General features: G+C 39.3%; 1 protein-coding gene across 2 annotated transcripts in view; it reads left to right on the plus strand.

Moving 5' to 3' along the window:
* Nucleotides 1-25,058, plus strand: part of LOC125235527 (mitogen-activated protein kinase kinase kinase 11) — a 149,825-nt gene that overhangs the window by 106,961 nt on the left and 17,806 nt on the right. For both annotated transcript variants that reach the window (XM_048142111.1, XM_048142112.1), the window contains exons 2-3: nucleotides 13,407-13,546; nucleotides 21,150-21,342. In XM_048142111.1, coding sequence (XP_047998068.1) covers nucleotides 13,407-13,546; nucleotides 21,150-21,342 — 333 coding nt within the window. The remainder of the gene's footprint in view (nucleotides 1-13,406; nucleotides 13,547-21,149; nucleotides 21,343-25,058) is intronic.

Below are 25,058 nucleotides of genomic sequence, written 5' to 3' on the forward strand. Positions count from 1 at the left end.
GCGGTAAACCGCAGATTTATATAACTCTTGACATTCATCAAATCCCCGCGAAATCCTGATGAAGTGCAAAAAATCCTGACGTGTCAGAACAAATCCTGACATATGGCAACCCTAGCAGCACGCGTTTGGTAATTAACTGCGTTAACCTGCAAATCGGAATGGAAGGAATCTGGTTCGCCGGACGCGTTGCGGTAAGCCGCAAATTTATATAACTTGACATTCATCAAATCCCCGCGCAATCCTGATAAAGTGCAAAAATCCTGACATGTCGGGATAAATCCTGATACATAGCAACCGTAGCCGCGTCCATCACGCGTTTTGTAATTAACTGCGTTAACCTGCATATCGGAATGGGAGGAATCTGGTCCGCCGGACGCGATGCGGTGTACAGATTTATATCGATGGCTCCTGCGAGGAATGCGAGCGCGGAGCCATTTCACACGGCTCTTTTTGTTTGGTATATAGCTGGACCTTATTTACGCGTTTATACGCTACTGCGATATTTAAGAAGTAATAATAAGTTAATGGGTTTTTTCACTTTTTTCCCACCACACACATACACACATGTTATCTAACTTAGTGGGTTGTATTGTAAGTGATATATTGATTATTGCCAAATCGGACGTCACGCTGCGACCGGTCGGTAAAATACAATCGAAGGATACGCGAAATCCCTTCCGGACCACACTCGGCAAGCTATATATTATCGCTTATTTTAAATTATTTGAAATATACTTATCTTTAGTTTGTCATCAAGACCTCCCTAGACGTAACTTGAGTCACATCACAAAATTCTGGAATTTAAGGATGGAGGATTGGTAGTAAATGTGTTATAGGTATTGTAAAACTCATTTTCAATCGTGAGCTGCAAAAGTGTATGGCGATTTATCACTGAATTAATTCATAATTTTTCCATGCAATTTTGAAACTCACTCTCACTGTATAAAGAAAGAAAAAATTAAGAAATATCATTTTAATACGACCAGTCTGGCTCAGTCGGTAGTGGCCCTGCCTGCTAAGCCGCGGTCCTGGGTTCGAATCCCGGTAAGGGCGTTTATTTATTTAAGTATGTATATCGTCGCTTAGCACCCATAGTACTGCTTAGTTTGGGGCTAAGTTGATCTGTGTAAGGTGTCCTCAATATTTATTTATTTATTTAATGTTAAACAAAAACTTACATTGAAAAACATGCAGTAGACTAGTCGTATTAACACCGTCCTGCCCAACATATACTTATATTATACAGCTTGAGACATTGAAATTTAAACCAAATTATTGAATGGTAGATTTTCCTTTGTACCACGATTTAGAAAAAAACATTAGAAAAGAAATAGATATTTTTTGCCCATCCAGGCTTTTAATTAGTACTGTCTATGTAATTCCTAAATTTAAGCGTTTTCTGAATAAATTTCTTCTATTCTATTCTAATTCATAATTTCCAAAAAATGAATATGTCCTTTATGTCTCCTCACTTTGGGCAGGACGAGGTGAAAACAAACAACATATTCTGAAGAAATACGCAGACGGTCGTCATATTTGAGGTAATAATTCTGATCCGGGAACGGACGGAATTTTCAATTGAGAACTTTCAACTCGAGATATACGATTTAGTTCGTGCAGCGATTTCCTTTTCCGCTACCACCCTTACATTGTTTTGTTTGTGTGAATAGGTATTGATACAGTGTTTTTATAAAACATATTGGAGCAATTCCCGGCAACTTTGTACATAGCCACGTCAGCAAATTTTAATTGATCCTATTTTGTTACCAACATTTAATAATATAAGTCGACTTTCGTAAGATATATACGGGTTAATTGTTATAATTAAGAAAATATAGATACTAGAGAACCTTAATGACGAAATAAAACTTAATAAAATCTCAATTCATCAACAAAATCTTGGTAACAAAATAGGAATTAATAAAAACAAATTTAACTTTTTCCTTAATTTTTGTACAAATTTTTCGAGAACTGCTGATTGAGTAAACATTTTAACCAGGCGTTTTTTTTTCGTTATAAACAAAGAAAAATTACAACAAAGTTTTGTACTTATCTGCCAAACTTCACAGCAGTTTGTTGGCAGAAAATTATTCTACCCTCCACCATTTATGTTGAACCACTTATTTTGTATTTCATACAATCCACTTATTTTGTATTTAACGAATTTTAGAGAGGACCGGCACCGAAATCGCGAAAAAAATTGACTACCCATATAAAATGCGCCTGAAACGCCAAATATTTTGGAGGTTTCGGCGTTGGCCCTTTAGTTTATTAGTAAAAGTTACTATTTCACTGTTCGAAACAAAAACCTAACCGAAAATAGTATGCCTAAATACTAGGAAAGTAACTATTTTTAAGTTTGACCCAGTTTTGTCTAATGTCACGAGACGGGGCTAGGCAGGCGCTAGGTATTTCCTTCGTTTCCAACGCAACGGACGTCGAAGTGTCCAAATAGACCATTTTCTGCGTCGACTGTATTTTCAGAAAGTTATATTTAGATAAATTAAAACCGAAATAAATTACACATATGAAAGAAAAAGTGACCAAGTCCTCTGGTGCCTGATTTAGATAATAACCACTCCAACATGGCTGCCTACATAAAATTGTGATACTCTCTCAGTTTAAAACGACTTTCTCAAATAATATAAAGTATGTATGTCCGAAAATAGTTTTCGTTACTCGAAATTGCGAACCAAAGAAATGAACTCAAATATACTAATTTTATACTCTCCCTCTATTCTTTATCTTTAAACTGTAAAATATGGAGATACAAAGTATTCAAACCACACAGTCCACATTTGAAACTTCTTGGTAGGCCCACTGGAGCGGTTTGAGGTTCAAAACGAGGCCGTATCGATTCATCTGTCAGTCAAGAAGACGCACAAAGCGACAGCACGTCGGCCTGACGCGCCACAATCGCTGACATGATAATGCGATCTAATTCGCGAACACTTGATGACGTGTCACGTGACATAATCAATTATTAAATTTCACTTGGTAAGGCCCACAGTACAAGATTTTCCTTTTAAACCCCGACACGACGGGGTGTTATAAGTTTGACGTATCTGTCTGTCTGTTTGCCTGTTTGTCTGTCTGTCTGTATGTGTGTCTGTCTGTGTGAATGAACCGATTTAGATTTAGGTTTTTTTGTTTGAAAGCTTAGCTTAGTCGGGAGTGTTCTTAGCCATCCATGTTTCATGAAAATCGGTCGACTATGTCGGGGTATTTTCAAACTTAAAATATTTTTGTGATTGAAACAAAAGCTACGTTGTGTACGGTCAGTTACTTCAGAATTTCTTAATTATTTCTCTCAATCTCTGGCCATATTTTGATAAACCCTATAAAGTAAAGTTCACGCTTGCAAACCGCGAATTTCAAAAAGTAATCAAACGAACCGAGTATATTAAGGTGCGAGTTGTATAATGAGTCAATTGTTTTTTGTTTACACACCCATTGTGAGGGTATATTAGTTGCGATCTTATCTTATTTTGCAGAGCCTTTTTTGGATGCACTTTGATATAGGTGCCCGCGGGGTATCTTGCACCTTTCTTATATACAAATGATTGTGTTCAAGTCATGGACTCACGCGCCAAAACGCGAGTTGTATACTAGACCACCAGGAAGGGTAATTTATCTATAAACGCTTTGATATAGAAATTATGTATTGTATAAGTATATATATATACTATATATCATTGCTTTTTTTTTACTGTAGATCCCCAGGTAAAATCTGTTTAAATTATAAACAGTGTCGTTCTAAAAGTTCAACATCAAAATCCAAATTAAAATAAGTCAATCTGTTGCCGGTTGCCGTCCTATTGTCCGTATCCTTACATACCTACATATTCCCAAAAGCGGTAGGCAAAGCAAAGCTACAGTTTCAGTTCCACTTGCAGTGACAGGTTGCTAACCGACCGCCCTCAACACAAATTAACCCATATGTTACAGTCGACTTCTGCGACACCCACAGGAAACGGGAGGGAGTGGTGAAATTCTTAACCCTTAAATGCATGATTTTTTTCTTTTAACTAGAAATTAATAATGTGATAGACAATGGTTTTCTGACTCTAGGAAAAATAATAAAAAAATATTTAACATCGATTTTAATACTAAATCAGTGTTAGAAGTAAAATAGGCTAAATCTTACTTATATAAATATATAATTACTAGTAAAATTTATAAGAAAACTTTTACTACTATTAAAAAGGTACACTATTTGAGAAACCCCTATGATAAAATGATTAAACATAAAATAGTTACTAACTCTGAAAAAATCTGCCTGAATCATGTACTAAAAATCACCATCATCCAGTTTTTTCACACTTTTCCGCCATTTTTTCTTAAATGGTTGGAAATAATGTTTTTATTTAGTAATTGAGATGTAGGATCTAAGAAAAATAAATAAAAAAGTCCAGCTTATATTTTGGCTATAAACTAGCCAAAATATACATACATACATACAAAATAAACAAAATATACATACATTGTAGCCAAATGGCAACAATATGCATTTAAGGGTAAACTCGTCACCTTACTGGTATAATACTTAATTTAGTCTGTTCAACGACTCAATAAAGTTTAAGTAAAAACTTTCACCCCATTTCGTGGACCTGGACCAAATAAGACCGATTGAATGGAGTTTGCCGCTCCTTAGTCTCACCTCGAGCCTCTAATTAAGTGGATAAATATGGATAAGCCATTCACACGGCGACTGCGTGTTAACTATATCTCGCGCTGGCTTCAAACACACCGCTATGTGGATAAAGGAATGGTCACACTGAATCTATACCTACTTAATATTATGAATGTCTTAATACACGGCAAACGGAGCGATGAATTGACGTGATTTTTTAAGTGGAGATAGTTGAAGGGATGATGGAGAGTGACATATACATTTTGTCTGGTGTCCAGGGTTTTACCACACGACCTCTGCATTTAACGTATTTATACCTACTTGTGTTACAAATCTCAAGCTCCTACAGTCTACATAGTTAATAATTGAATCGTTTATAAGTATATTGAAGAAGATATTAGTGCATACATGCCTTAAAGCTAGGCCACACATGCGCGTTTTGAGAGCGTAGGCGGAGCGTTAGCGGAGCGCAATGATAGCGGTGGGGTGCGCCGGACGAACGCTGGCGTTGCGCCCAGCGGACGCCGGCGGGAACCAACGAGCGCGGATTGCGAGCGGAATGCGCCCGGATTGCGAGCGGAATGCGCGCACATTCAGCTCACGTTCCGCTCCGCTAACGCTACGCTTTCAAAACGCTTTATGTGTGGCGGAGGCTTTATTGTCCAATTGAAACGCGGCGCTTTGATCGTTACTGGTCGAAATATTGGGCTAGGAGCATAATGGCGTATTGTGCGCTAAAACGTGCGCAGAATCATAATTTATGCGGTTTAACCGATAATGTGGCAATGGGGTTTTGTCCCCAAGGTTTTCTTTGCTAATATTTCCTATTGATTATTTTCTAGCTACTTTAAAATGCTTTTGGATATTCCCAACAATTTTAACAGTTTGTAAATCTTTGTATTATGTAGGTGCATTTTAAAAATCAAATCGAGGACTCCGTCTTGTGTTTATTGAGTGTATGTGTCGCTTAACTTCAAACTTGGATAAATCTGCTATAATAAGGTTAATTATCTTTCAGATCATATTACATTTTTTATATATTCAACCTTAAAGTAGAATGGATTTACCCAAGTTTGAAGTTAAGCTACACGTATATAGATCAGGATCATGTAATTTACAAAACATTTTTTTACTAAAAACGATTTACTTTTATATAAAGTTTATTAGTATACACTATTTACGTAGTGACACGAGTAATTAATGAAAAATTGCATAAAACTAGATCTAAGTAATGAAATTTTCAGATAAAAAAAATAATCCTAAGAGATACGACCGTTTCGTCTTTAGTAACATTATTATTTCATTTCTCTATTCTGTATACATTATTTTTTTACCAATGGTTACATGCGTCTCTTCTATAAGGGAAGGAAAACCATAGATCAATGAGGTTCAAAGGTCCACACTAAGTTAAAAGCCAATCACATTGTTTTTCCTTAATTGAATGTTTCTCCGAAGAAGGCGCCGCATTTAGAGAGAGCCAAGCAGGAAACACTGGGACCAACCGCATAACATCCACCCACAATTGCACAAGTAACTTATCCGACAGTACATTAACTGCTGTCCACAATCCACAGTTGATCAGAAGTTAAATTTGCCTGCTGTTCGAATAGCCCTCATCCCTCTATCAAAATTGTGTCAGCAATGTGCGTAAAGGATTGGCGCTGATTGTCACAAACATATGTAATCTTACGGAAAGAAGACTCCATGTAACAACATAGAAAAACCTCCAAAATTAGGGCGGTACCAGTCGTGCACCTAGCAAATAGTTTTAAGTACCATAAAAATATGATTGAAACGTAAAAATATGATTTACTTGTACAGTCACCGGCATAAAGGAGTGATGATTTCTGTACCTAGTGTACCTTGTCGCTTTTAATCGCTTGACAATTTCGTATGACATTTCAAACAAGTCGTTAATATGACAAGGTACAGAAATCATCACTTGTTTTTGCCGGTGACTGTAATTGAATTATATGTGTATTTATGTGATACCTATAAAATGTTAGGGGAAGCTTTAGTGACAGGTGTCCATGTGTGCTATTAATATTGCATGAATTTAGTCAATGTAGACTTCCGGTTTCGGGTGCCATCTTAGGCAGCGTTCCCACTTATGCGTCGCGTGTCTCGGGGCGCGCAAAGGGCGTCCGCGCCACGCCACCTGAGTGTAATTCAAAAAGCGTCTCCTCAGTACATTTTGTATAGGAAGGACGTAAGGCGCGCCGCCAAGCGGCGCGGCGCGCGCCCCGCCGCCGCCACGCCACCTGGGGCGCGTCTTACGTCTTTCCTATACAAAATGTACTGAGGAGGCGTTTTTTGAATTACACTTAAGCGGCGTGGCGCGGACGCCCCTTGCGCGCCCCGAGACACGCGACGCATAAGTGGGAACGCTGCCTTAGGCACCGGCCACATCAGACTGTCGCGTGTCTCGGGGCGCGCAACGGGCGTCCGCGCCACGCCACCTGAGTGTAATTCAAAAAGCGTCTCCTCAGTACATTTTGTATAGGAAGGACGTAAGGCGCGCCGCCAAGCGGCGCGGCGCGCGCCCCGCCGCCGCCACGCCACCTGGGGCGCGTCTTACGTCTTTCCTATACAAAATGTACTGAGGAGACGTTTTTTGAATTACACTGAAGCGGCGTGGCGCGGACGCCCGTTGCGCGCCCCGAGACACGCGACGCTCTGGTGTGGCCGGTCACTTAGTGGTATCGTGTCGTGAATAATTTCTCATTCTTTTGCTCATTAACGTTGTTTAAAGTGTAATATCGATAGCTTATTATGCAGTAAACTAATGTTATAGTGAGAAGCTGATGAAGAATTAATCTCGAAACGCGTTTAGCCCCCTTTTTTGTCATCGACGGCCGATAGTCCACGTGCCCTTGTAAAATCTAGCTATCAATTTACAAGTGCCAACTACCGAATAACGTCGTACTTACCGTACCAAAATCGAATACAATAAGCTTATACCACCTTGACACTGGCAAAATAGTCCCACCAATGGGACTGAGGCCATTTAATTTTAAAAATCTAATCTAATCTAGTCAATGTACTGTAAACCTTGTACGTTACTGTACAAAATATGGTACTTTACGGGCTTAATGCCAGCTGGTAGAGGCATCGTAAAGTTAAGCCAATTGCCTTGATAGATGCGGAAATCAGTTACTTTATTATTATTATTGGCTTATGATTATGATGCCGACATTTACATACAAATAAAAAAGCCCGTACCTATTATATTTTATAAAGAACTAGCTTTTGCCCGCGGTTTCGCACGCGTTAGAAAGAGACAAAACGTAGCCTATGTCCCTGTCCATCCCTTCAACTATCTCCACTTAAAAAATCACGTCTATTCGTCGATGCGTTTTGCCGTGAAAGACGGACAAACAAACAGACACACACACTTTCCCATTTATAATATTAGTATGCATAAAATCTACATTCATTAAACATATGTAGAATTTCGTTTTAACAATTTAAACTGTTAACATGGTACTAAATCTATGTTTTCTTATGTCGTAACAATTTCATTCGTTATAAACGTTATAGTATTAAAGCTAAGTAGTTATAGTTCATTATTGTAAAAAAATAATGAATAACGTTTCCTCTAAAGTTTTTTTATTATTTCTACATTTTTGAGGAGATTAGTTGGGATTAGTTGTCAAAGCGGACCCCAGGCTCCCATGAGCCGCGGTAAATGCCGGGTTAACGCAAGGAGGAAAAAAAATTTTTTTTGTAGAGAGATGCGTTTTTACAATAGTTTCAAAAACCGTTGAAGAAAGGCCAAAGTCACAGTATAAGGAATATTCAGTAGTTAATCTCCGGCAGGTAGATGCGGGCGGTCTCTACTGCGCAAGGTCACGCAGGGTTGAACAAAATTACTATAAAGTTAATCAATCAACTTCGTAAAAAGTAAGTTGTTGTTATCTAATAGGTACTATTAGGTAACTGTAAGTATTAGTATAACAATACCACACCAGTCAATATTGAATACACAAAAAAATATTATTCATATATTAGTCTCATAAGCGCAATACTACTTAGATTGTGTAACGATCCCGAGCAAAATGAGATATTCACGGGGACGGCTTTTCACATCACGTATGTGGTAATTTATATGTTATACTTAGATATTATTTAAAACAAAAACGCACTTTCTACTACGTACCATTCAAGTAGATACGTGTTTTTTCTTAAATACTGACGAAATAGTATTTACATAAAATGTCTGAATAGATGGTTCCACAATATTTAAGTAGGTACCAAACTTTCGAGATAAGATAGATCGCATCATCTACCTAAATAAAAAACAAGTATTTGGTTGCAAAGTAATTAATGTCGTTACAGGTAAATCCTTATTGATTTTAATGCATCACTATATCTCACTTTTACCTAACGCTGCAAAAATATAAGTATAAAAACCACTTACTTTTCTGGAAGTCTAGGAATTGTGAAGAATGTTATATCCGGATTTTAGAACTGTTCTCCATACATCCATAAACACTACAGTAACGAAATGACCTCGGCACTGACGTCATTTTCACACACACATTCAAAACAGCGCGCAAACGCGGCCCCGACTGTCCAGCCCAATAATTACCAGTTTCGCATGTTTTCGCTGCATGCGAGGGGAGGGAGGGGGACACACCGCGCGGCGTGAAGTTTGTAAGAAGAGTTATTACTGGTTTATACTGTGCCAAAGTGTAAATCGATCTGATATATAATTGAAATCGACTGACCTACTGAAGTTTCACTGGTTGAAGATAAACAGCCACGAAGTCTTCAGCGCGCTGGTCGACGAATAAGACATATCCAAAGCCATTCCGAGGTGTGTGTGCTGTACCTAGTAAATCAGGTGAAATAAAAAAGAAATGGCAAATTTTAACTTGATACATTTGATATCGACTGACCCATTGAAGCTTCACTGATTGAAGACATGCAAATTGCAACTGTAACAGAACACATTTTTACCAAGCAGTACTTACTGAAGTAATTTTTTTTTTAACTAGAAAGTCTAGAAACAATTTATTGTAGTCTGACCCACTGAAGTTTCACTGTTTGAAGATATACGAGTAAACAGCGAAGTAGTCGCTGAAGCGCGCTGGCTGATGAATAAGAAATGTCCAAAGCTATTTCGAAGTGTGTTGTACTAAATCAGGTATTGCACACTGTAACAGAACACATGTTTACCAAGCAGTATTACCTACTTACTGAAGTAAAAAAGAAATGCAAGATGTTAACTAGGTAGATACAATTTATTATAGTCTGACCCACTGAAGTTTCACTGATTGAAGATATAAACAACGAAATAGTCGCTGTAGCGCGCTGGTCGATGAATGAGAAATATCCAAAGTTATTTCGAGGTGTATGTAGGTACTGTAGTAAATCAGGTATTGCATTCAAATGTCGCAGAAAAGGAAAACATGATAGCAAGCAGTATTACTTACTGAAATAAAAATAATGATTGCCCAAAGCTCGTCCAAAATTCTAATAGTTATTTGTTATACAAGGGGGCAAAGTTGTATTTTAACGCCGAGTGTGGAATTGAAAAACGAGCAAGTGAAAGGATTCTATAGTTGAACCACGAGCGAAGCGAGTACATGAATCCTGAAACGAGTTTTTTAACACACGAGAAGTAAAATACATTTGCACCCGAGTGTAATACAAAACTTTTCCCCTCACTATAGCGAGGAAACTACAACGCAAAAAATGCGTTTATCACTGCTTCCACTACTTCCACAGGTGGTAAATCATCTTTATTACTAGATTCACCTACTTTTATCAATTTTAAAGCAGTTAATTTGACTTTATTGAAGGTCAAATTACTTTACCCACTAGTGGATAAAATGCGTTTTTACCCGCTGGTATTAAAGGATAAAACACGTGTTTCCGAGCCAGTGAGGGGAAAAAAATATTGTGATAAAGTCTTTTTTGCACACGTAGCCACATACATGTACGAAACGTATATGAACATATTGTATTGTACCTATATATGTGGCGTTCTATTACCTGTGCAAATTAACATCCATGTACAGTACTCATTGACTAAGAATCAATAGCACTGTAAACAATAATGAATAGGTCCGGACGCTTTTACTAGCGTTTAATCATGATAAACGTTATTCTTTCATCGTTGAAAGTAAACAGACACGCACGGGAAAACCCCTTCTAATACGCGTAACTGAAACAGCTTGTAGACTGATTTATAACACACTTCGTAGTACGATGAGTGTGGCGAGTAAAACACGCGTAGTGGCACCACGTCACCTAAAATACTGGCAGCAAATCTAGTAGTAGCCGATCATAGTGGGCCTTTAAGTCATTGCATGAAGGTATAAGAATTATCAGCAGTTTGAACGATGGAAGTTCAGATTTAGCATGTTCCAATTGAAATGGTTATTTATTAGACTATTAGTCCCTTGTTCCTCGTAGATAACCAAGTTTGATAACTGGCTTTGTATGAGGAAAAAATATTCTTCTTTGATTACCCGGTTTGGAAACGAGAATTTTTTTTTCCTCGTAGAAAACCTTTATTTTTTGCAGTTTTCTACGAAGAATTTATTTTCTTGTTTGCTTACCCGGTTTGGAAACAAGAATTTATTTTTCCTCGTAGAAAACCATTATTATATGCGGTTTTCTACGAAGAATTTATTTTCTTCTTTGCTTACCCGGTTTGGAAACAAGAATTTATTTTTCCTCGTAGAAAACCATCATTACATGCGGATTTCTATGAAGAATTTATTTTCTTGTTTGCTTACCCGGTTTGGAAACAAGAATTTATTTTTCCTCGTTGAAAACCATTATTTTATGCAGTTTTCTATGAAGAATTTTTTTTCTTCTTAGCTTACCATGTAAAAATTTACGAGTTTGTTAATCGTTCTAGGTATTACGCTACGTTGCGTTCTGAGCTCGCAAGTCTCGCGTAAGCGTCCACAGATTTTTACGCCTACGAGTATCGTACTGACGACGAAATCTCATATCTCGTATATTAATCTAAAACGATGATTCGTGTGCTGATAGGTGTTTAAACATTCTCGCTTGTAGCACTCGTTCTATGCTCGTATTACGATTACGCCTTTCGGACTAACCAATCTAAGACCATCTAATCATCGGAAGGATTTCAAAGGCACCAATCAAAAATGGCGGCTTAAATGTATGGGATATCGGCCCTACATCTGATATCGGATCGGATAATGTGAAAAAGCACTAATACCACCAACGAATTCCATCTTCGTCTTGGGTCACTATAAGCATCCAACATTGGACCACGTATATTGAGCTGTAAAATTGCATTGAGAAGTTATGAATTAATTCATTGATAAATTCGCCATGAACTTTTTTAGCTCACTGTTCAAATACGATGGCTGACGCGGTGACGCCTGAGTAATTGAGAATTGAAGTTATAATGCAAATACTCATCTTAGCATTGTATAATGTGTACTGTAGGCAAGCTCTCAATTTTCAATGAGCAGTCGGTGCGATCGTAAAGCTGCTTGTTCCCCCGGTCACGCTCGCGGTGGGAAACACACCTCGCTTTGTGGTCCACATGCAGACTTAGGTACCTATGTACTTTTACATGCATACTGTATTACTATAGTACTAACATATGTATAAGTCATGACAGTGTCCGTATTTATTGCGTTTGTCACACGAACGCGCAACGTTGAGACACATGCTTACAACTTAATTTCTTGTTGGCTGAATTGCAAAAAATGTGCCTTATTCGTGTCCTAACGTCTAATTCTTTTGTGGTCTTAAATGTTTCAATAATGCCTGTGTGGGCTCTGTGTACCTATACCTAGCGCTTCAGCAGAAAATCTAAGCCTAACTATAAACACTATTATTAGGGATGTACCGACTAGTCGCCGACTAGTCGGGAAAGCCGACTATCCGGCCACATTTGTAGTCGGCGATTAGTCGGCGACTAGTCGGCAAAAAGGGCCGATTAGTCGGCACTTCATTAGTGATAGAAAAACAGTACAAAATTAAATTACCATCTGAAAATTATGGTTGTATTATGTAACTATTCGTAATTCCTATTTTTTTTGTCTAAATAACAAATATCTGTTAAATATCTGTTAATAATTTATCACAGAAATAAATATCCCACCTAGGATTATCGACTTCATAGGCAGGATCACTACCCACTAAGCCAAGCCGGTTGTCAAAAATGGAAAATGTATATAAACATTGTCATGAACCTTTGAACTTACAAAAAATCATGAAAAGCGCGTTCGAAGGACCAAAAATGACATTCAAAATGTGAATTTAGTCGAAAATTAAGTTTTGGCCGACTAGCCGACTAGTCGGCCGACTAATCGGCCACCCAAGCGCCGACTAGTCGGTAGTCGGCCTAGTCGGCCAAATCAATAGTCGGTACATCCCTAACTATTATAAATAAATATTGTACGTAATACATATTTGTAATCCAGCAGCTATTTGCATCTATTTTTCACCGCCTGTACACTTGTTTACCTAAAGTGCATTGCAAAAGGCATTAATTTATTCTACATAATAACCTCCAAAACCTACGTGCTCAGGTCACATTTAGCCAATCGACAGCCCACAGATAATCCTACGTCTTGATTTTAGATCACAGACATAAACATATAATAACTCTAGTCCTTTTTATTCGGGTTTTAGAGAGCTATCTATGCGCAACGGAGGTGAAAGTACTTTCGAAAAAATATTTTTATTTTGAGGATTATAATAAAAAGTTAACTTGTTATCAAAAAGGCTAATTTACATTCGAAACTTATTTAATGATTGTTTTTCTTTTCAGTTCTCCTGAGCGAAGCAATCCTTCCCGACGACAACCTAGAAGATAAAACGCTCAAAATTACGGACTTCGGGTTGGCACGAGAGGTGTACAAGACCACCAGAATGTCTGCCGCGGGGACCTACGCTTGGATGCCTCCAGAGGTCAGTTCCTCTTGTCATGTATTCACTAATAGTCTTATGACAGACAAGTGTCAATACACGCTTATCTGACGTCGAGTTGGTACGGGAGGTACCGATACAAGACCACCAGAATGTCTGCCGCGGGGACCTGCGCTTCGAAGCCTGTCTTGTGGGTCTAGTCATGACTGTCAATACAAGTCAAACACTTTGGGTTGGCCCGGAAGGTATACAAGACCACTAGAATGTCCTCCTGGATGCCTCCAGAAAAAGGAACATATTCTTGTCTTAGGTAGTGGCTCTAGTAATGTGACAAGCTGACAACTAAGTGACAAGACGCTGGAAATAACTGACTTCTCTTCTCTAACAAACACTTGAGAACTTGTTAGTCAAATCAAATCTCAGTTCAATTTCTTAACAGTGAAACACAACACAATCTACTTCCAATCTTCTAGATGTTCTCAACGAATTATTGAAAGACTAAATACCTAAGCTTGCCCGATAGACTCTTGTATGATCCTTACATGAGTTTATTATCTCTTTAGCTACTGTCTCGATCGACATCGTAACATTTTACGAGTCTTGTTTTGGTATTCTTTGAGGATAAGCGCTTTGTTCTGATTTATTTATTTATTTAATCAAAAAGTAACACAGCATTACAGTTTACACCAAGGCACTGTGAAACTACAAAATACAAAACATGACTCACAAAAAAAATAAATACAAAAGACATACAAAAAATAAACAAATTAAACATTAGATTTGGGCGACGACGTAACAGCGTGGCTCCGTTGCGTCGTCTGACTCGGCGTAGGATTCGGCAGGTTGCCCCGGAACCGCCGAAATACCACACCCTTCGGCCAGAAGTCTGCGCACGCGATGGTGTCCTGCAGCGTGCGCGGCACACAACAAATGAAGTGAAGTGCACGTAGTGGCGTGACTGCAGCTGTTGCACCCTCAGCGTGTAGCCAGTCTTCCGGCGAACGTACTCCACCACCTCATCAGCCCCGGCGGAGTAATGCAAGCGCGACACGTAGAGCGCTTTACTCGGTGTAGCAACTCGCAGATCAGAAGTAATCGGCTCCGCTGTACCACACAGAGTCTTACGAGGCGCCCTACGCGCCTTGCTCTTCCTTTGCACCAGTGTGAACCTCTCATTATCCACATCGGCGCGGGAGGACTTCTCCTTGATTGGAACCCGTTCTTCACACACCTTTGCAGGTGCGTTGACCTGATTCGAAGATAAAGTCTGGGACTAGAAGTGTAAGTACAAATTTATTCTAGAATGTTAATATTTGGAGTAATAAAGAGCACGTTCTGCTTAATTCAATACAATCATTTGTATCAATCAGTTATCAGACTTAAGTTATGTCCATAAATAGAGTAAAAAATCGTCATAGTATGTCAAGAATATGCTATAAGCAAGTCAATATTATTCTAGCTAATGTAAACCTCATAAATATTTAATTGAAATAATATATTAGTAACTAGAGATAAAAACAATTGCACTATCAATAAAATGCATCTACAAATACATTATAAAGTTAAATATACACGAGACGAGATGTTTGTTCCTATTTATATCGACAAACGTGATGTAAACACAATACACTTACCTATTACACCAGTTTTCTTATAAAAAACGGCCTATCATTATAGAAATGTTCTACCACTTAGGCTTTTCTGGAATTGAGCTCAGAATAACAAGAATAGCAACAAGTTAATAGTGTATAGTTATAATCTGTGCGTATAGGTTAGGTAATAAATCTATAAGGTCAATGTCCATGCCTCTTCTATAGTCGAGTGATGTAATAGTCGTATTTAGATGACATTTATTATTTGCCTGCTGTGTCTTATTTACTGTATTAGCTTAGTTTTTGCACAAACTGATCTATTTTTTTTATCTTAGCGTTAAGGGACCCACAGATTCATTCATGTCAACCTGTCAGTCAGTCATTCGCAAACAGTAACAGTGTCGAACTGGCGAATAACACGACGATATCGTCCGGAAGAATGATAAACTGTGCCTTTATAGTAAAGTGATTCAGATTAAATCCCCAATTTTATTTTAAAGGAGTAGGAAACAAATCGCCACAGCCTGATGTCACATCTCGGACACTGGCGATCAAATATATGAAAGAGGCGCGTTCTTAGCACACATTCTTAGCTCGTGTACGTTAACGCGTACCATGCTTTTATGAGTGAGATATGACAGATCGACTGTTCACGTTTTTGACAGGCGGTAACTGTGAGGTAACCGAGAGGGGGTGGGCGGCACTTTCAGCGGGTAGCGGGAGTGGCCATACTGTACGACAGTACTCTTTATTATACTGTGCTGATGTTTTGAGTATGTAACGTGTTTATAGCCGTCGCAAATCTGTCAGTCGATTCAAAAGCACGTTCGTTAGTTTCCGTGAAAATACGAAGGAAAAACATTTCGCACTACATCTGTACGATTTTTGAAGTGTAACTTCTAATGCGACTTCGTAACACTCAGTCAGTGTTACGTTGCGTGAAATGCCGCTCTTATCTTATCTTATCTTAAATCTGCGGGGGCCCTTACGGATACACTTCGACCCATCGGGATCTTTTGTGCAATTACTCCCTACGATCCTAAGATCCTTCAGCTATTCAGGAGCTTCTCGACCATTTCCACGTATCGGGTGATGAGGCTCATGGGTAGCTCTCTGAAGTCCTTCGGTGCCAGGTAGGCTGCTCCGAAGTTCTTCATTCTTTGTCTGGCGAGGGCGTGACATTCACACATTAAATGTCTGACGGTCTCTTCCTCTTCGCCACACATGCGACAATCAGTGTTGTCGGCGTGTCCCATCTTGGCCAAAATTCCTTTGACCCCGTCATTACAGGCCGTTGCCTGTGAACACCCCCGTTATAATTTGGAGGTGTCTTTTGCCTAGCTTCCCTAGCTTTTTGCTCCATCCAGAGTCTACCCTCTGCATAAAGAGCTTTGAGTGCTTCAGACCAACCCACTCTTTCCCACTCCTTTTGGTGACTAGCCTTTGTTTGGTCTTTCATAGCCGTTCTAATGGTTCCTTGTGAAAGGCCCACATAAGGTTCCGGACCTATGAAGTTGTCTTCAGATCCGGCCTTGGCAAGTTCATCAGCGTTTTCATTGCCAATGAAGCCTTCGTGCCCCGGTATCCATACCAGTTGCACCTTGTTTTGCCTTCCAAGCTTGTTAAGAGCTTGGATGCTGTTTAATACCAGTCTAGAGGTAACTCTGGGCGATGTGAAGGCTTTGAGTGCCGCTTGACTGTCGCTGAGTATATAGATAGTCTTACCTTGGATTTGTCTAACTATATTCTCATGTACACAGGCAATTATTGCATATGCCGCTCACTCAGCGCGTAACATTTCGTCAGTGTCGTTGAATGCGCTGAACGCGACTCACTCATCCCATTCATTTACTTATTCACTCAGTCAGTGACAGAACAGAATACCCAGAATGGTTTTGAATGGTGCAATGGTTGGTTGGAATGTGTGTGTTTTATTTATATATTATTATTTATAGTTTATGTAATTTTGTAATTTGAGCGAATAGCAATGTAACATATTTACAAACTGTAAAAATATGGACGTAACTAAACGCAAAAACGTGATGGTCAATTGGCCACTTGACAAAGTGTTTTTGAGGTTATGTTATGAAGTTTCACCTCTTCCGCGCGGAGGGACTCCAAGCACTGTTTTTTTTTAAACGGCTTAGTTACGGAGTAAAGTCTCTACCACACCAGCAAGTTGAAAGCGATGCCAGGGGCGACTCACTCCACGATCCTATCGCCGCGCTACAAGTACATGCCGGCGGCCGCGAGTTCGCGGCCCATTCAGCGGTGACGACCTTCGCGCGGCGCAATAGAATTCAATGTCGGCTGCATGCGTGCGGTTCCTTTGTTAATGTAGGTAAGAATTTAGAATGGCGGCATTTTGTGAATATCAAAGGAGTGAGCCTTCTGTACTTGTACTATTATATATTCTGTGGCGATGCGAGGTACATAAAATACCATAGTCTGGCGAACAATGTAAAATTATCAGTGGGCGTGCCTCACAAGATAACGTGTAGATACTTTTGCTAACCTTGTCGAGACCTTGAACCGCGATAATATGTTGTGGTCATGTAGTGGTGTGGTCATTATACTTTGTACTGAACAAAGTATTTTGGCCTCAAACCACGTGTTGACTTGACACTTAAATTTATATCATTTGATAACACAATTTGGCTTGTTTGGGATTTAAATTCGTGAACTCAGAGTAAGGCACAGCGGGGCAATGGATTTTTCCGTAGTGCTGCTTTCATTTGCTCAGAAAAGCATTTCCTATATTATAAGTAGGTCTTATAATTCCCATTTTCGAGCAACAAATATGAGACAATAAGTATGTTGTGTAAGAGACATGTGTACAACTTTATTTACTTATTTTAAGTCCGTTGCTAGCACAGACCAACCCCTATAGACATCCATTACAAGACGACTCGCGGTCGCCAGCCTTCCTAGTATTTGCACTGATATAAGCGCGGGCGCTTGCCGTGCCCGATCAGTGTCGACCAAGTAACAGACCCGAAAGTAGCGCGTGTTTTTCGCACTAAAAAATTGGAAAAGGGTATTTTGATGCCTTAAAGATGTCCACCTGTAGTGTGAAATGGTGTGGAAAGGTAACAAGAAGCTCAAATTTAAAAACAGACGGCATTACATTCCACAAATAAGTCATATTTATAATTTATTCAGAGCCGGCATAGGTCAACTTACATTGGCCACTTACGCGTCAGTAGAGGGACAGTCATACTTCTGTCCCTTTTCATCTGGCGCGACTGCCCGCCGTCCTTGAAACGGCCAATCACAGCGCGCTTAACACATTCCCCGCCCGCTCCTCGCACCCCAAACACTGGTGACTCGTATCGCGAACAAAATATACAAGATTGCCACTCTATAGGAGGTTCTCTGTGGTTGCTAGTGATAATTAAGTGTAAGTAAATGTTTTTAAAGTTTTTTCACTACTATTAAGTGACACTTTTAACCTACAGTTGTCTACATTACATATTTACTGTCGACCCATTTCTACAATAAGTCAATAACGCTACTTATTCTAGATTTAAGATTGTTTATGTCATTCCTACTCATATCAGAATCAAAATTGAGAGATCTCTCAATCATGATAAGAGAATAATAGTCTCAGGAAACTCCGAACTTTTGTGATTTTCGTTCCATTGCAGTCATTATGTTTTAAAACATTTTTTTTTTTATCAGAACGTCAAAAGCCCAGTTTTGTAGCTTTTTTGTTAATTTTAGAAAGTGCAATTCTAAATAAATAATTAGTCTCTAAAACTTACTATACTCATGCTAGTTTTAGTTCACGGCCGCCCTGTCAGATTTGGATCTGTTCGGAAATGGGATTATTATTCACGACAGCCAGTGGGAGGCGCTGACGCCTCTCGCATTGCGTACGCGCACTATTTCATGCTAATCCCATTACTAGAATGTGGCTTTCTAAACCTAAAGGGTCTTTTCATTCAAAAATTGTTTGCAATAAGGTTATTTGCACGTACTGCATAAAAACTTTAGGAATGGAACACCACAAATTACCTAAAAATTATGGTCCCGATGACGACGGAATTTTTTCTTTCTTCGAAACATGTTCTGAACGTTTAACACAGTTTAATGCAGACCCAAAAAAATACTGTCATGGGAAACATCATCAGACGTAACGTAACAGCCTAGAGCTACAGTTTACTTGAGGTGAGGAATTCATAACAAAGATTATTGAAGACAGATTATGACAAGAACGAATAATTATAGGTATCAGTATAATATCATATAAGTACCTAATAATCAGGGAGCGTACTTTTCATGCCGATGACATTAATCTGACGTCACGCTCCGTATAGGGTGATCCCAAATAGTTTTATTGTAAATTATTAATCATTAGTCGTCAATCATTTTAATGCAGCGGCAATGGTGGGGCTTCCTCGATACTGCAGCGCGTCCGGTATGTTTGCCGACGCGCACACTGATGACTTTTATGCACTTATGCGCAATAAAGTCACGTCGCTCATCAGACGGGTCAGGGGAAGCCCCAACAGTCTCCTGCAGGTCGTGGCCGGCAGGCCAGACAGCGCCGTGCTCGGCAGGTTTAACGAGCTGCATGCTCCGGTGGTGCGTGCGTGTGGCTCGATAAACCGGTCGGCGAGGCTGAGTTACTTAGTTAAAGTTTTGTAATTAAATTTAGTCTAGTTTATAATACTAACACATTTAGTTTTAGTTATTTTTTAGTGTTTAAGTTCAAGTTTACATACTAACAAAGCTATGGACCAATGTTGTCTGAAAATAAACGCATTTTATTTTATTTTTTTATTTTTATTTTATTTTTTTTATTTATATTTTAATCGTGTAAGTACAAATTACTTCAAATACAGTAGTCCATTTACATGTGGCATAAATAATACCTACTTGAAATGTGAAACGTGAATAAAATTATTTGATTTGTTTTTATAAATAAATTTAATTAAATAGTATTGATAACAACACATTACAATAAAGACGTAGAAAAGAGAATTTCTCTCTAACGTAAAGCACACCATCCTTCTTGCATTCATTACCATGCAAAGAAATTCATAACTTAAAATGATTGATGACTAATGATTAATAATTAACAATAAAACAATTTGTGATCACCCTATATGGAGCGTGACGTCAAATTGATGTCATCGGCACGAAAAGTACGCTCCCTGCTAATAATGTTAAAAAATAAGACCGGGAACATAAAAAATTGTAACATGCAACCATCGAAGTTAGTAGACATTCGTTGAGCTTATCAAAATTGTAAATGAAATTGTGTATGAATTATGACGAAAGATCTACTTAATCAGTCATTAAATGTAAATCCACAGAACTACATATGATATCATCTGTATATCTAGAAATGCAGTTGAGTTTGATCCAGATATATTATTAGACATTTACACAGAACATACATTGCAATGGCTTTCTCGGTACGAACATGACGTGTCTAATGCCGTTATCTGTATGTCGTCATGACGGTAGACGTGCACGTAGGTACGCCATGCGTTAATTCATCGGAAGCAAAATACGTTTGATACAAACGTGAAATAAGAGGAATTGTTAACTCACACGTGCACAGTTACATGTGTGATTGTGTGTAGGTGTCCCCCCGTGTGGTGATGGGTTAAGAATTTCACGAACTAGTTGAGAATTTCTTAAATAAATATCATATCATCAAAAAATTGGAATAACTACAGAAAATATCGAGAATAACACCGAGAGTCGAGACTTATATCTAAGACCTCCGACTTTGCTCGTTCTTTCTCTACTGGTGAAGTAGCGGTAAATATCATAATTTTTCATTATTGCCATATTTGAAATTGACCTCTTAGCCGTGTTACTTAGGTTAGGTACTAATAAATACTTACCTCTTGCAGGCAAGCATGGTCTGGTGGATAAAACATCAGGCCGTCCCTATCGCACTATTTGTAAAGTGCGATAGGGATGGCCAAATGTTTTATCATTTATCGCGCGACCATACTTGCCGTTCTGAACAACAAATTATATCACTATTATTACACAACACAACATTAACCAATATTAACCCTCTCAAATTCTAGGTGATAAAGAACTCCACCTTCTCCCACGCGTCCGACGTGTGGTCCTACGGCGTGCTGCTCTGGGAACTGCTAACAGGAGAGACGCCGTATAAGGGCATCGACGCTCTGGCCGTGGCGTACGGCGTCGCCGTCAACAAGCTGACGCTGCCCATCCCCAGCACCTGTCCCGAGCCGTGGCGGAAGCTGATGCAAGGTACTTATGCAAATTTCTCTTGGTCACTAAATTTATCTGGTCTTCAGTGACTCTTCACTAAGCGATGGTTGTTCTCTAGTCTCACCGATTTTCGTTTGGACCCGTCACTGTTAACAAAAAGACAAGTCTACATGAACTGATTTGAATGAAGCACCATCGTCTAAGGCCTAAGTGATATTACCCTAATGGTTAACATTTGTTTACTGCATTTATGTATTAACGACCTCCAACCTCACTCGACATGTGACATCAGCGCATGTAAAACTAACGCAATCACCTTTTGCCTTGGATTTTCCCAAAGTCGACGTAAACCCCAAATCACAAAAGGGAGGTCAACGAGCGTCGCGTACAGTTTTGCAATCCACCATACAACTAGGTCTATCAGCTAATAGACCTCGAGAATCTCCAATATCTCTATGGGTCCATACAGACAATCCTGCTTCTAAAAATTTAAAAAGAAAAAAAGAATAGTTGAAAGATGTAAAGATGAACATCCGGAATACGTAAATATTTTTTCGCAAGCTAAAACAGAGAAGCTTCGGGCTGCCTCAGCCAACTTGTGTAAAGCCTGACGAGAAATATATGACTATTGTCAAGAGGGCGCTGTTATTCTGTATGAAATGACAGTTCAGTATAGTATGAAGAAAATAGTTTTTTTTTATACCACGTCGGTGGCAAACATGTATACGGTCCGCCTGATGGAAAGCAGTCACCGAAACCTATGGACGCCTGCAACTCAAGGGGTGTCAGTCACATGCGCGTTGCCGACCCGTTAGAAACTTGTACACTCCTTTTTTGAAAAACCCCATACTGACAGTTCATCGGGAATACCTCGGCAGGGAGCTCATTCCACAGCCGGAGCGTCCGCGGGAGGAAATTCTTCTGAAACCGCACGGTACGCGACCATTTAGGTTGCAAGGTGTGTGGATGAGCGCCCTGTGAGTTCTAATGTAATTCCGCAACATGACCCGTTTACCAACAAACGTAAATATAGTCGGAATATAAGCCTTCAAAATCAGAACCTGCCAATTAAATCTTGTATAAAATATCACGGGGTAGATCTTGACCAAAGATTAGTTCTGAAAGAGCATGTAAAAAACACCGTTAAAAAAGTTAAGCAGGTACGCGGTATGCTAGCGCCAATAATAGGGTGGTATAGCAAGGTCTCACTGGAGACAAAAATAAAAGTCATAAAAGCGACTGTGTTACTAATAATAGATTATGGCATAGTTCAACTCTACCCTAGGGTGAGTAAATCTAGATTGACTGAATTAGAGAGACAATATCGCATGGCATTGAAAACAGCTGCTAATTTTCCGCGTAATGAAATGAAATGAAATGAAATGAAAATGAAATGAAAAAAATTTTATTTCAGGCGTGATCCCATAAATTTGTTAGTAAACTTAAAAAACTATCCCTACTCTATATTAGTTACAATAATAACAAAAATAAATTAAATTAAATTACAATATAAATTAAATTAAAACACTACAACAATAAACAAATAACATTCCTAAAAATTATTTTTTTATTATATTTTGGAGCAACTTCTATAGGGCTCATGGAGTTTGCTCCAGCGTCTCATGAGAGGGCTGTCTATCCTGGAGACTAATGCGTTCAGGAGACCGTTGGTACCACCCTGCAATCGATACCACTGGGAACCCGCTCTTTTACGCATGATAGCATAAAAGTCGTCCGTATGGGCATCCGCGAACATCCCAGATGCGCTGCAGTACCGAGGGAGGCCCATCAGTATCCTAAACGCATTATTATATTGAATACGCAGGGCGTTGTATGCTCGCTGCGTAAAACTGGCCCACAGGCTGCAAGTATAGAACGATTGACAATAAGATTTAAATAATGTGATCTTGACTTCATTACTACACTTTGCAAACCTGCGCACCAGCATGTTGCATCGAACAGCCAACGCCCTCCGTTCCCGCTCCACATCTATGTCATCACTGAGAATCTCGGTGAGCCAGTGACCCAGGTATTTAAACCGCTGTACCCTGTCCAGGACGGCGCCATTCAACTCTACAGGAGGTACTTCCTCTAGTTTCATGTTGCCTGCCCTGAAGACTAGTAACTCACTTTTAGTGGTGTTATACCTGAGCCCATGTCTCTCCGCGTAGAGCTCACATATCCTCACGAGCCTCCTGAGCGCACTGACAGAGGGAGCCAACAGCACCATGTCGTCAGCATAACTTATATTGTTGAGACAAGTACCGCCAATGTGACACCCGACCTTGGCGCCGGTGAGTTCCTCTATCAGTCCATCCATATACACATTAAATAAGGTTGGAGAGGTTACCCCCCCCCTGCCTCACTCCGCAGTCAAGAATATACTCGTCCGAATATACGCCTGCCCATCGCACAGAGTTGATTTGATTGCTGTACCAGTAATCAAATACCGCAATCAACTCTGCCGGGAGACTGGTCTTGGACGACAGCTTGCTCCACAAGATGTCGTACGAGACCAGATCAAATGCTTTGGATAGGTCTAGAAAGCAGGCGTACACTGGGCTTTCCTGCTTTACATAGTATTGGACAGTACTTTTCACACAAAATATAGCTGACTCCGTAGACACTCCCGCCTGAAAACCAAACTGAGCGTCCCTAGCTTTGTAGTGTCTACGAAGCTGGCCATCAAGAAGCCTGTCCAGCACCTTAGCCGCGATTGTCGCCAACGAGATCGGTCTGTAGTTGCTGAGGTCAGACACATCCCCCGTTTTATTTTTTATTATAGGCACAACAGTGGTTTTCATTAGTGCACTCGGTAAGTATGAATGACTCACACACAAGTTAAATAGTAACGCGAGCACTCGCGGAAGATGTGTCCCGGCATGTCGTAAGTGCTCAACACTAAGCCCATCATGCCCCGGAGATTTCCCAGACGTCATTGTTTTAATGACAGAGGAAACGTCATTTGCCGAGAAACGCACCGACACTTTTGATGGACACGTACCGAGCACTGGCATAGTCCGACCCAGCGAAGACTTGACCTGAAAATGTTGTTTAAACAAGTTGGCTATATCAGTGGGCTCACACTCACCCGCAACGCTCACAGGCAGGCTAGGTCTCAAATTAAGCTTACCCGTTTCTTTCCAAAATTTACTAAAATTTTTTGCTGAGTGGAGAGTCGAAATAATATCCATTTTGATCTTTTAATGCTAGTTCTTTTAATGCTTGTAATACTAGTTCAGAAGTAATTTGGGAGATGCTTGATGAAGACCCGTGGTACATACGTGCTAGAGACCTACACGAAGACATGCTCCGTAAGTTAAAAGATCAACAGATTCCGGGTCTAACGGAACCCGGTGATAAATATGATAAGCCGAACCGGTTCACTAATGTTTGACCAAAACAATTTTAGCAAATGTTATTTTACAAAAAACGTTTCATCAATATAGTAATTGGCAAATATGTTATTCCGCATATGTATCATTTTACAAAAACTTATTTGACAAATAATCATTTAGTAACTAATACATTAGTACAATGTGTTACATAATAAACTATCAATTGTATATTTTTCATGTTACCTAATAGTATGTTTGACAAATTGATACATTTACCAAATGTCATGTAATAAATTGTTATAAAGGGGTTCCAGACTTTTCTTCTAGCCTATAATTGCTAGGCTAAACTGATCGACCCACTTTTTTAGATCAGTTTGGTTTGTGATGGTCACAGTTCTAACCTAACCTAACCAACTT

Source organism: Leguminivora glycinivorella, chromosome 17 (assembly GCF_023078275.1).
Source record: "Leguminivora glycinivorella isolate SPB_JAAS2020 chromosome 17, LegGlyc_1.1, whole genome shotgun sequence".
NCBI classification, from domain to species: Eukaryota; Metazoa; Arthropoda; class Insecta; order Lepidoptera; family Tortricidae; genus Leguminivora; species Leguminivora glycinivorella.